General features: G+C 33.9%; 1 protein-coding gene across 10 annotated transcripts in view; it reads left to right on the top strand.

Moving 5' to 3' along the window:
* ZNF236 (zinc finger protein 236) overlaps positions 1–5,556 on the top strand; it is a 240,519-nt gene extending 234,963 nt beyond the window's left edge. For all 10 annotated transcript variants that reach the window (XM_007487804.3, XM_056823559.1, XM_007487802.3 and 7 more), the window contains 2 exons: positions 148–324; positions 3,528–5,556. In XM_007487804.3, the coding sequence (XP_007487866.1) occupies positions 148–324; positions 3,528–3,655 (305 nt within the window). In that variant the 3' untranslated portion in view covers positions 3,656–5,556. The remainder of the gene's footprint in view (positions 1–147; positions 325–3,527) is intronic.
* Positions 5,557–14,362: the final 8,806 nt, after the last annotated feature.

Below are 14,362 nucleotides of genomic sequence, written 5' to 3'. Positions count from 1 at the left end.
AGGGTCATTATCTTAGAGATAAACATTATTTTTAAATTTAAAAATACTATCTCCACTTTAAAAAATCCATATTTGTTTTTCTAAATGTGTCTTATTTTCTAATAGAGTCTGATAAAGGAAATTGAATATGTTTTTCCCTCCTCTTAGGAGAACGTCCTTTTCATTGTACTCTTTGTGAAAAAGCATTTAATCAGAAGAGTGCACTTCAGGTACATATGAAAAAGCACACAGGAGAGAGACCATACAAATGTGATTATTGTGCAATGGGATTTACACAGAAAAGCAATATGAAACTCCATATGAAACGAGCACATAGTTATACTGGTAAGTAATATTATTTTAATTTTTTCCCAAGTGAGAGTATTGAAACACACCAATGGAAGAAAGTGCCGAGGCCAAAATGATTACATGGTTCTCATGAGCACCATTGAGTTTTGTATATTCACTCCTATCCATCTTAGGATCAGAGAATCATAAGTCATGTCATAAATATAGATCACAGGCCACAAATTAAGAATTGTAAATAACCACTTTGAGATCGTTCAGCCTTTCTCTTTTATTTTATAGTATTATGATTAAAACTTTCTTAAGGGATTGATTTTTGGATAAGAATATTATTGATTACATTGGGTTTATTGGCTAGATCAGCATCATAACTGATAAAGTGATATAGGCTTCCATGGTTGTCTGTCACGACCCAGGACAATGCAAACTGGATCAAGCAGCTTAATAGAATATTTAGAAATTCATTATTTATCCTCTTTGTTGAACATCGCAACACATCTTTAACTGACGAATAGCTAATTAAGCTATCCATCCCTCCCCATACCTACATCATAGGGAAGACATATAGAGAAAAAAGAGCCCTTGTTCCCTTTAATCAAATTCTGTTCAAAAGAAAGGTATTCCTTGGAATTCTTATGGTCAAAGAAAATGCAAAAAGCAATAGACTGGATGGAATCTCTGACCCACATCCCAGACAATGGACATGCAGTCATTCTCTCTAATTTATAGGAATTCTTCTTGATTCTAAAACTAACCCTCTATATTGCCTCTTATATATGTGGTATTCATAATATTGCAAAGCTCTGTTGTACCCCATTTCCTGGTTCAGACAATTGTTTTAATTGTTCCTAAAATACATTAAATATTTGTTTAAAGTCTATTGACCTGTATATTTTTCTATTTCCTGTCACACCTAGCACAAAGATGTGCACAAAATGTAGAAAGCAATTCAATAAATATTTATTATTTATTTAAAATTCATCCTCTCTGATCCTTCAGCAGACCCTGGGTCTTTATTTTGTCTGCTTTAGTAGAATCGAGGTTTGGTATTCCAAAAACTGTTGAGGCCATTCTTCTGAATGCCAAGAGGAAACTCACTTTCTTCCTTATATCTGGGGTGCCTCTTTCTGACCCCTGCCCTACCCCCATCTACATTTGTTAATGTCCTTAAGGCCAAACTTAAATATAATTGTCTATGACATGGTGTAGGAAGAATCCCTGGCTATGGAAGCAGGAGCCCTCATTGGAATCACTGTAGACTCTGTAAGGCTCTTATTTTTTCATATTAAAGCAGGGCTTGGGGAGTAGGAAGGAGACACATTAGTGCTTACACTACCCACTTCATTGAACAGCATTGATGAACCTTTTAGAGATTACATGCCCAAACTGCATCCTCCCACCGCATTTAAGCCCCCATATTATCCCAGAGAGTGGAGGGAGGAAGTGCTCATTTTGGGCTGCTGGGCATGGAATGTGAGAAGTGTCCTTGGGTTCTATGGAAAGGGAGAGGGGAGCAGTGCCCTCTGGCATGCTGGGGCATGTGTGCCATAGGTTTGCCAACTTGGTCATAGAGGCTTTAAAGAGAAAACACTTTGCAAACCTAAAAACTGTTGGTGTGTGAGTAGTTATTGTCATCATCATAATTAATCATCCTAGTTAACCTCAGTATCTTCTCCATATTACTGAGCTTTGAAAACAATTGATTTTAACCGTAAGCATTTACTACCTATTAGTTTTTATTGTGTTTCTATATATGAGGAGTCAGAAAAGTAGCACAGTGGATTGATTGGAGACCTGGAGTCAGAAAGACTCATTTTCCTGAATTCAAATCTTTCTAGTTGTGTAACCCTGGGCAAGTCACTTCACTCTGTTTGCCTCAGTTTCCTCATCTATAAAATGAGCTGGAGAAGGAAAAGACAAACCATTCCAGTATCTTTGCCAAGAAAACACCAAATGTGGTCATGAATATTTGGAAAGGACTGAATGACAAAAATGTGTATGTTTTTCATAGTTCCATGAAGATAGAGTGAAAAGACAGACCTAGCATTCTTTAATCTTAGCCCTTTGAACTGTGCTATGCTGTTCAATATACACTTAACAAATTTCAAAATTAAATAGTACCCCATGATATCATTCAACTTCATGATACTTCTCCACCAATTCATCTGGAATGAAATCTCACACAGAGCCTTGCCATTATTCAAATAATTACTTGAATAATTTAAATGAAAGAATAGGGACTCACAGCTAAATGCTAGAAATCTAAAAATCCCAGGTGTCTTAATTCTAGGATTGCTTCCTCTCAATAAGACCATCCTTTAAAAGTCACTTATTCATTAAAAGAATGAAATTATCTAGAACTGTATCAGGAGATTTTGCTTTGTAGTCCTACTCTATAGAATTTCTCAGTATATATTTACCTCTTCTTTCTACCTCCCATCCAAGTAGAAAGTCAATTAGCAGCAGGTATATTTCCAACCTGACTCATGTTATATTCACAAAGTTTAAAACTTTTCACAGTCTCTGTTTCTTCCAATTTCAATGAAAAGAAAAGGGAACTTAAAGAAAATGAATTTAGGATTTTTACAAACAATAGAACCCTCTGAGGTCTCTATAACAGAAATCAAATTGCTTTATTAACTATATTTTAAATTTATTTAAATTTACAGACTAGTAAGATTTAGAGGAGTATATATGGAGAAGCTTGCAATTTTTAATGGTATAGAGCTTTAGTGAAGGGGCCTGTTTCATGGTTAAGATGGAGAGTGTACATGGAGAATGGAAAGCCTGGGGGGAAAAAAGCAGAGGCCATGCTTTCCTTTTTACTTTGCATCTAACCTGCAGTGCTTTTTTTCTTTCTCTTTCTCCTCTCCTAGAATTGGAAGAAATACAGTTTTTCATTTATAAAAATGATTATAATTTACTTGCTTCATAGGGTTGTTGTGAGGATTAAATAAGAATACATGCCCATTTACATAAAATGCTATGTAAAGGTAAACTATTGAAATAATAATACAAGCTCCCTGTTCAATCTGGATAGTGAGTAATTGTACGTTATGGGTGCTTTAAAGGGCTCAATTTATGAACTATTGATAAATATTTAAGACATTCTTTCATCTGTAGCTCTTTACTTTTTATTGGAAAGTAGAAATCAGATCATGATGTTTCATAATTATTTATCTTAACTTTAATTTTGAGACATAGCTGTTTTTATACTTTCTTCATTTGCTTTTCTCTAATAGGTACTTTACAGGAATCAGCTAGTCATCAAGAGCAAGAAGGGGAAGATCTCCATCGTGCGCTCCACTTGGAAGAAGTTGGTCAAGAAACCTCAAATGAATGGCAGAGCCTAACCAACGTCTTTCGATGATAATTTAAATAATACTTTCAACAACAAAGTTTCTGAAGTTAAATTTTGAAAAGAGAAAAGCATTTGGATTTTTTGTTTGAAGCTTCGTGTTAAAAATGTTAACAAGAATATGTGGTTTTTAGTTATCAAACATTATTTAAATAATCATTGTCTTTCATAAGCTTGTAGGAGAAAATAGGAAAAAGGTAAACTGTTTTGTGCTCATTGATCAACAAAATCAACGAACTCAGGTAATGCAACAGGCAGTTTCATCTTCTAATCCACAGCCAATACATCTTGTTTAAAAAACAAAAAACAAAAAACAAACTTTCATTGGATCTTATCATTGGGGTGTGATTTCATTGTATTAGCAGATTGCCAACATGGGGAAAGTATGAGAATTGATACTTAACACTTTCTGTTATAAGAAACCTAGCTTAATATTAAAAATATGATAAGAGCATTAAATACAGGAAAGAATGTGCAATGCACAGTGAAATATTTTCCCCCTGCTCATTTTTTTTTCTGTACATTTTGGCTAGTGGTAATAAATGACTTTTTTGTTATGGTAAATTAATTAAACTGATATCCTGAGAGATGGCTGGACCAATTCTCTCTCAAATAAAAGTAACTAATCATTAGTTAGCATACAGTATCTGGGGCATGAAAATAATAAGTAGAGTGCAAAGGGTGAATCTAAAGTACAAGTAAAAACTAAGCTGTCCTAACAAAAGTGATTAGTATTTGTATATATTCTGCATAAAAATATATTCAGCTCCTGAGTTGGATTCTTGCAGAAAGCACAAGCCATATTTTGAAGGCAGAAGGTACCTACCCTATGAAACTAGACTCTTAGCACTGAAGCTCTGATAGCTCAGGCTATCCCAAGAAATAATATTTTTCTGAGCTGTAAAAATCCAGAAATGCACCAGTATTTTTCCTTTGTGTGTAAACAAATATTTTTTTTTAATTTCAATGAAACTGCCTAAGCAAACTGCTTTTTTTTTTTTCCTGAAAGGTGCCACATAAATATATCCATAACCAAATTTGAACCTTATACTGGAGTCTAGTGTAAGTCATCCTTTCAACATTCCAAAGATGGAAAATTCTTTGCTTCATTTTAGTTTGTTCTTTTAATATTATTTATATGTTCTATATATAAATATGTATGTATATATACAGATATATGGGCCTCTGTGTGGCTGAACAGTATATTTTGTAAATATAGTACTAGTCCCAATTATAGAGAGAGTTCATCAAAGTTTTCAACTTCACATGAGCACTTCTAGATCAGTATTGTATTCATTTTATTAATAAATGAATATTCATTTTATTATAATGTAATATAAAACTGGGTTTTATTTTATTTCCCTCAAAATAATTGCTTTTATGTGCCCACATTGCTACCTTAGTTTCAGAAAACACATTTGTTTGATTGTAAATATTATGTGGGCTGTGTGTACTAAGACACAAGATCATTTCAAGTCATTGAAGGAAGAGACATTTCACTGTTATTTTGATAGGGCATCTTTTGATTATTTTGTTAACTTTTGGCATATGTATATAAGTAATATAGTTGGTGATATGAAAATACTTTTTGTTATGTGGAAATATTTAAGTCAGAAAATGTTAAATAATATTACTTTTTTTCCAAACTGCTTTGTGTATTGTATATTTTTTGGGGAAAAGTTTGGTTTTTTTAAAAACCTGAACTAATCTTCTTGTGGTACTGGATTTGTATAAATCCTGAGGATTCTAGTGAATGTCAGCGCTAAGCCTGACTCCAAACAATTTGTTTTGGATAATTGTAATTGCCCTTGAGTGGTAGATGTTCTATTTTTTATGCACTTTTCCTTTGAAACAATGTATGGCACTACTTTAGGAATCTTGATAAATATTTGTGACTTTATGGGCATACCTAACATTGAAGTTATTTGTTTATTTTAACATTGAACTTCTGATAGATAAGTTTTTAACAGGGGTTTGCTCAATTTCTGTCTGTTTGTTATGTCTAGTTTAGTCAGCTATATTGGTTAGTTAATTTTATCCTAGACACATGCAGAAGGCCTTAACTGACAAGCTTAAAGCCTAATGATAGTTTGGCAAGAAGGATTTTGAGAGAAGAGAAATTTATCTACCATCCATTCTGTAACTTTCTTTCCAGTTTATATGAGCAAAAAACTTTTTTCATTTTTACATGTTCAGTTACAAATGTGATTTTTCAGGTTTGTTGTCCTAATATTAATAGCTGCTCCTATATAATAAAACTCCTTGGAATATGAGGACTATAAAACAATTTAATCTAATCTTTAAAAGGTTTATTTTTATTGTATAATATTTTTAAAAATTTTCTTTAAAGAATTTTTCCCTTGGACATAAGCAGGGTTTCAGAGATTGAGTATACTAAGGAATACCTTTTCTCATATTGTGATATTAACATATGATGTGCTTTATTAGGTGTGGTTGAAAAAAATGACTCCAAATATGACCATTTTCCTCTTTAAATATAAGTTAAGATTATAGATTGAACTTTCTTAAGGAAGAACCAAAACCTAATTCAGGTTGGCCTGAAATACGACATTTTCCTTTGCTTCCAAGTATAAACATTATAAACTTCAACATACATTAATAAACCATCTCTCCCTGGAAGATGAGTTGTAAGCAAGAATACTGTAAATGAGAGCTCAGACAGTAGATACTTGCCCAGATAATTTCATGTTTCTTTTAGTCACTGGTCATCCTAAGCAATGCTCTAGTTAGTAAATCAAGCACATCTGAAAATTGAATGAACACTTTTAAACACATGACAGTACAATGCTTAAGATGCCTTTGCATTAAAATAATTATATAGTACATAGTTAATATGAAATAATTCCATTTCAAAGATATTGACCTTAAAGCTGGGGAATGGCTTCTTTGGAAAAGTATAACAGTATAAAGTATATAAGGATAACAGGGTTCATAGTTTTTTAGTGGTAGTGGCTAGAAGTTAAGAAAAACTTTTTAAGATGAAAAGTTAAGCTCTCAAATAATCTTTCTTTTAAAAATCCAGTTAAATTGTAGTTACTTCCAAAACTAAAACTTAATCCATACCATATTTGTTTAAGTAGAAATAATTAAGGGTTCTAGAAAAAAAATGTTTTATTTGTAGCAATTGAAAAAATTGTCCTTTTACAAATTCTCCTGGGAATAATGTATGTGCTGTAGATACATGCACACATGTACTGATTAGAAAGGAAAAATTGAGCTTGTGTTCTTCACATGAATTCTCCTTTTTCATAGCAACATTTGTAATTCCAAAATACACATTTTTTAATGCCAAATAATTTTCAGACAGGTTGATGTGAGTGACATCTTCTTATAACAAGAATGCATAAATAACTCTATGTAGAATACTGGTTTTGTGAAAATTCATTTGAAGAACATGTTGTTTTAGCTTTAAGGATATTCCCAGAAACTTAACTCTTCAATAAGTCATGAGCCAAAAATGGTCAATCAAAGATGTGATTATTATAAATAGTTTCCTGGAAACTATAATGTAGGAATTGAAGTAGTCAGGGTAAAATCCTCTAAGTGGTCATTTGATCCAAGTTCTTGGGTTGTTGGGTTTTGTTTTTTTTTCCACTTAATTTGTATTCATATCATTTAGGCTTCCCAGACTTTTTAACCAGCCTAGTTTTAGAAAATATCAGGCATTTTTTGTTTTTGCCCTAATATGATATCCCTGATAGGGTGCCTATGGAACCATTTTGTTTACCTTTCAATAATTTTAGTAGCACACTGAAAATGTTGCACTTTTCAAGGCCATCCATGATGTAGATGCTTCCATTTATTTTGACAAAATTGATGAATCATGTGAAAAATTTAATCAGTATTGAACAGATTTGAATTCAGTCCCTCTTTCAAAATACACAGAAGTACTCTTATAGCTCTTTATGTGGATGGCTAATCAGATGTTTAAAACAATTAAAATACAAGTTACTCAATGTAAATTATGGGAGAAAGAAGTAGTTTTAACAAACATTGCTACTTAATCTTTTGTGTATATTGCTATATATATATATATAGCTTGATGACTTTTGTATTGATGAAATCAGGATTTGTGTTTTATTCTTTTACAAATTCTACCATGACAGAGTGATCTGTTCTTGGTGATTAACAACTATAGAAAATTTAGAAAGTTAATTTTTTAAATTATGGAAAAGTTACTTTTTTTACCTTCAAATTGGTTTCATGGTTTATTTATACATCAGATGATATTTATTTAATCCAATTTTGTATTAGAAATGCATAAGCAGTCTGCCAAAGCCAAATGTACTGGCTTTGAAAATAAAAATAGTATTTTATATTATTAAAAAGCTCCTGCATATTTAATTATTTTGTGCTTTAGGGGAAAATTACTTTGTTTCAAATGGATGTTTTCCATCAGTTACTTTTTTATGCATTTTTAAACAACATATTTAACCTAAACATATTGACTGCCTGTCTTAAATCATATTATAGTCTCAAAAACTGTGAAAGCTTGTCTACATACAGACAAAACAGATGCTGCTCTAGACAAAGTCTTCCAATACTTGAAGCTTGTAAACATTCTCATTTTGTGTTCTATATATTATTAGTGAAATATTCTTAAATGTATTTTTCACATATTTGAAATGTTTGCTTCTGAACTTATTTTTCTAGTTGAGAATATTCTTCTCTCTCAGAAATTGAATTATGAGACCAAAAGAAAAGTGGTTATAGACACAGTACTCCACATTTTTATTGATAGAGAGGGCATATGAGCTATGTATTCCAAGTTGAAAAACAGTGTTACTCTACTATCCACAAACCCATCCGTACCCCGGTGCTACTGTACCTAGAGGGTACTAAGAGCAGAAATTTCCAGCTAAAAGGAGAAAAAAAAACAAACACATGCATCTTCATCTACACTGTTGTCAGAGAGCTGATCTAGATTAACAGTGGTTTCATTGGTTTCAGCAGCAATGGCACAAATCTAGATTTTATTAAGAACACATCAGGCCCAGTTTAGCATCCATGTATGATGAATCCTAAAATTCCTAGGAGCAGAAAAATTGCCAAAATGAGAGAGTTCTGGTAAGGTAACTCTCAAGCCTATGGAAGCAACCAATCTACATTCAGTGTATAAATCAGTGTCATTATATTTGATGACTCTGTCCTCTATTGCTCTTGCTAGGAAAAGGATCCGATTTTTTTTCAGCAATGCATTTTGAACTTTTCATTCTTAATGGCTGTGTATTATACTACGGGTCTGAATAACACAAAAAGACTCAATCTCTTGATAGTGATTTCTGTTTTCATGTTCATATGTTTAAGATAAAGAAGAAATAATCTATGGTCTTATAATCCTAAATACTTTTAAAGAGTTTTTAATATGTTCATGGACCAATTAAAATGCCAAAATAAGAATTTACTTTTGCCTCAGCTAGTGTAGGAAACTTCTAGAATAATTCAGTCTAAAAACTACAAAGATTGATTTCTTCATCTGTGAAATGAGAGTTTGTTTGAATGACTTCTTAAAGCTCTTCCTTTATAATAGAGACTTCCAATTCCTTCCTAACTGAATGCTTTGCTGTGTTATCTTTACATTGGTGTTCTGAAGACAATGCCTTTTTTAAATGGAAAAAGAAAAAGTTCATTTCTTCCATTGTTTTTCTTAAAATGAGTTTTTTTGCAGAGCATTGAATTTACTGAGATGAAATACTGAAAGTTCTTGTTCAGTCTTAGTACAATGGAAGGAATACGATTCTGGATTCAAAACTAGATTCTAATGCTTTCTTATCTTTTTGACCTTGAACAAGTAATTTCATCTCACTGAGCCTCAGTTTCTTCATCTATAAAGTGAGGAATTGGAGTAGATGGTTCTAGCTTTAAGTGTGTGGTCTGATGAACCCATGTTCAACACAATAGGAAGTAACAGCTTGGACTGCTTCATGGAAACAGAAGTATAAGCTGGGTGGCGTTGTGGATAGACCACTGACCCTAGGGACAGGAAGACCAGAATTCAAATCTGACACGGGACATTAATAGCTGTGGGACTCTGGGAAAATTTCTTTGACCTCTGTTTTCCTTAGTTTCCTCAACTGCAAAATAGGGATGATATTAATAGCACTAGTGCTGTTGTGAGGATCAAATGAGATAATATTAGACAATGGCTTAACACATTCCTGGCATATAGGTGTTTAATAAATGCTTCTTTCCTCCTTGTCTTTCTATCAGCAAGGCTTGCCTACAGAGAGAAACAATAGACCTATCCTTTGCATATTGTAAAACCAGACTGGGAATCAAGATGCCTTTTGTTACTTGCAGTCTGATCCTGAAAAAGTCTTTTAAATATAAATTCTTCACTTGTTAATTGAGATATATTGGACCAAATTGCTGAAGTCCATTCTCCCTCCAGAATTCATGGATTCTGTATTTAAAATAAAAAAAGTTAATGTTTAGCTGATAACATACCTCTGAGGCCCAGAAATCATGAAGCATCTATTAAGTGCCAAGGTACTCTGCTCTTTGGGAATGGAGAAAGGCAAAAAGCAACCCTTTCCTTCAAGGAGCTCACACTTAATGGCAAAGTATTTTATTTCCTATTTAAACTTAGTTGTTAATATTTGTGAGGGAAATCTATATCATGAAATACAATAGAATTTCTGAAATTATTTTATTTCAAGTATAATTTACCTAGAGTCGTGGTTATATCTTTTAGTTCATGGTTACTAAGCTTGTGACCTCGATGCCAACCATGACTCCTGACTCTCAGTGCCATCTATTACCAAGTCCTGTTGATTTCGTTTCTCAGGCTTCCCCTTCTGACACTACTAGAACCTATGCGTAGGTTCTTATCACCTTATGCCTCTCCCCTCTCCAGTTCCTCCATCATTCAGCTACTACAGTGATCCTCCTGTAATATAGATTTGACCATGTCATTCCTCACTCCAATGACTCTGCAGTCACATAAAATCCTCCATGACTTCTTCTACAACAGCCAGGTGGTGCAATGGAGAGAGTGTCTGGCCTGGAGTCCAAAAGTCTCATCTTCCAGAGTTCAAATCTTGCCTTACGATACTTACTAGCTTTGTGACCCTGGGCAAGGCATTTAACTCTGTTTGCCTTGTTTCCTCATCATAAAATTAGTTGGAGAAGAAAATGGCAAACCACTCCAGTATCTTTACCAAGGAAACTCTCATGAAGATTTGAGCATGCCTGAAAGGACTAAATAAGATGGCTTTTAAAATCCTGAATTTGTCCCCTTCTTACCTTTCCAATATGCTCTACAGTCCTGTGACTGTTGCTGTTCCTTACATACATGCCATTTCCCTATTCTGAGTCATATAACTCCCCCATATGCCCACATTTTTCTCCCTCCTCACCTCTGTAGGCTGACTCCACTTCCCTTGTCTCAGCTAAAATTCTACTTTTATAAGAAGCCTTTCTTTGTACTCATTAATGTTAGTACTTTCTATCTTGAGATTATCTCTAATCTATCAAATGTATGCATGTGTTTGTGTGTATAAAATCATACTTATACTTAGTAATTTCCTTCTCAAACCCACGGGACTGTGAGCTCCTTAAGGACAGAGACTGTTTGCCTTCCTTTTCATTCCCAGTACTTGGCATAGAACAATCCATAATAGTAAATTGATTTGACTTGAAATAATAATACCTAACATAACATTTGATCTGCCTATGCAATGAATCCTAATATAGGATCCCATCATTGAAAATAGTATAAATTTAATTTCAATAATATTTTTGTCTCACACCAGCTTCTCTAGTCACATCAATGCATTTAGGGTCCTAAATTTTGAAGATGTAGACTGTAATATAAAATTGTTGATAATTTTATTCCCGACACCAATGCCATCTCCCATGCTGGTGCTTCTTTGCCATTCACTTTCAAATGGAGCTTAAATCCTACTAATTCTGCCTCTTTTTTAGCCTTCCCATTCCTTCTGCTGCCATACTAGACTACTTAAGTTTTCTCTTGGTTTTCCCACCTCCATCTCACCTACACCACTGCAAGATCAATCTTCCCAATGCACATTTCTCATCATCTACTTTGCTCAGATACCATCAATAATTCCTCATTTCTCAAGTAAAATCTCCTCCCCTCTGAAGTTCTGTAGTATTTTATTATGTCCATGGAAACATTCTAGCCCATCCTACTTCCTATTACACTATGAGCCAGAAGTGAGCTTCACTCCTCTTTGTATCCCCTGCAATGGCTAGCATAGAACCTTGTACATTATAGACACACAATGATAGAATTAAGTTTAATATCTAACTTCCCAGTGGAGAAAAAAATATTAACAAGTGTCTTTTCAATGGAAGTATTTTGGGGGGAGGTAGGAAGAAGGTAGGGAAACAAGTAACCAATTCAAAGCTTTGGAATTTATATTGAGAAGGAAAGTACAAGTTAAAAACTATAATATAGTTATTTCTCATAAAATTGTCCTCAAAATGTTTATCTACTCTTTTTCCACACTTTCCTCAGTATTTCCTTCTCAGTTCATCCTTTCATTGTTTACCTTGTTTCTCTAAAACTGTCCATAGTGATCCTCTCTGGATCCAATGTGCACCATTAACAATCACCTATAATTCCATCTTCCTGTCCTTTCATTCATGTATGAATTGATCTACTCTGTCTCTCTGAGGAGAGACGAGCATTTTCTGTACATTAAGATGTTGATTAGAGATCTTTCTTTCCATGAATCTGATGGGGAAAAAAGTTTAGTAAACTTTCCAATCCTTGGGGTGGGTTGCAGAGTTTTCATTCATGGGATTTTACATGTTGCTCCCTTTTACCCATGTGACTTTGACTCCTTTTAGCAAATAACTTGTAACTAACCAAACTAAAAAAATCATACCAATTTCCTTGGGTGTGGATTCAAAGAAGGTTAAAATTAGATATTTCTCACTGTTCATTGTTTCATGAAAGCCAGCCTAGCTCAAAAAAGAGGGAACCCCTAGGGAAAGACAGGAGGTGATATGTGCCATCCAGGTCAAACCACTATCACCATCCCAACCATTGCATTTCCTCTGATCCCTGTGGAAACCTAGAGCTAGATCTAGGATCTAGAATACAAGAGTCTTAGAAATGATATTATGCCCCAGACCACTTCCAACTTGGGCAATCACTTCCTTGCTGCTACCAACACCAAATACTGATTGACTACCACCTTGGCAGGTAAGCCCAAGAGCCCCAGACTAATGACTACTACCAGCCCTGCTGCAGAAGCCACCATCCCAGGAAGCAATCTCCCATGAAGATGTGGCCTGTTACCTGATTCTAGTGCTGCAACACCCAGATGGTGAAGGCCAGAAAAGGTTCTGGGCACCAAAGTTCTTAGCACTGTCAAATGGTTTAATAGCAGAAATGAATGACTTATCAGTGGAAATGAAGTTAAATGCATTACTCTCTACTTTGCCATTGCACCTTAATGACCATGGATTTCTTAACATCAGATTTGAATTTGAAATTTTCTATATGTGCTGTCTACTCCCATTAAAATGTGAGCTCCTTCAGAGTAGGCCCTATTTTTTTCTATTTTTCTAGGGGTTTTTTTTTTCCTTCATAGTAAACATTTAATAAATGCCTTTTCATTCATTCTCATATTAAGCTAATATTTACCACAATATCTTATTATAATTGTGGATATGTACTACAACTAGATTTTACCCCTTAAATATATTTAAATACATTGAATATCTCAATAACCTAAAAATCTTTATAAAAACTTTTACAAATAGTTTATTGAGCTTTACATTTTTTCTCCCTCTCCCAAAAAAGAAAAAGGGCAGAAAAGGAATATTTTCACACAGGAAGATCTTAGTATTCATTGGAGTTGTTTTTTACCTCATCATTCAATCATGGTGTCCTACTGATTATGCCTTCTAAATCTAAATCTAATTGTTAAGCAAAAAATTTAGCATGTTCTAAGCATGTAGAAACAAAGCCAAAAATTAATAAAAAATAGTTCTTGCCCTTGAAAAGCTTACATTCTATCTCAAGGAATGTCTCATCTATTCTCTTTCCATTTTCACAACCACTATTCTAGTTCAAGTTCTCATTGATTATGACTCAAATGACTGCAGTGCCTTTTAAACAACCTCCATATCTGCTGATTCTTCTTAATGATTTTGCACACTACTGTTAGAGCTCTGAACTTCCCACTCCCTGTCTCAAAAACTTTTATTAATCTCCACTGTTTGCAGAATTAAGTCTGGATTCCTTTGACTTGGCATACAAGATTGTCCCATCCCTTAGATCATCCAGTCTTTTTTCTAGCCCCTCTCACTACACTCCATTTAATATTCTAGCCACACTGAAATTCTCAGAGTTTTGAACTCCTCCCTTTCTTCATTCCTCTTTGCTTTTTTTTTTTTTTTGCTTTGAAAACTGTCCATTTATTTTACTTTTGATTGATGGCATGATATATGTTCACTGGTTCTCCTTGGACACCCAAAGCAGTTATGAATCTTCCTTGTTCCAAATCTCCATCACAGTTTTCTAGCTCTCACAATTAGATTCTGCTTTATGTATCAGTTATCTGTGTACTTGTGGTCTCTTCTGTTCTTCCCTCCTCTCCAAACAATAAACTCCGAAGACAAGCATCATGTCAGTCATTTGTATATTTCTTGTCACTCGTAGTAGAAGGACTCTTACAAGGCAGAATCTCGGAAAATATTCCTTGAATGGAATTAGATCTT

Source organism: Monodelphis domestica, chromosome 3, assembly GCF_027887165.1.
Source record: "Monodelphis domestica isolate mMonDom1 chromosome 3, mMonDom1.pri, whole genome shotgun sequence".
NCBI classification, from domain to species: Eukaryota; Metazoa; Chordata; class Mammalia; order Didelphimorphia; family Didelphidae; genus Monodelphis; species Monodelphis domestica.
The sequence above is the reverse complement of the archived record's forward strand: the minus strand, read 5'-3'. Positions and strand labels throughout refer to the sequence as shown.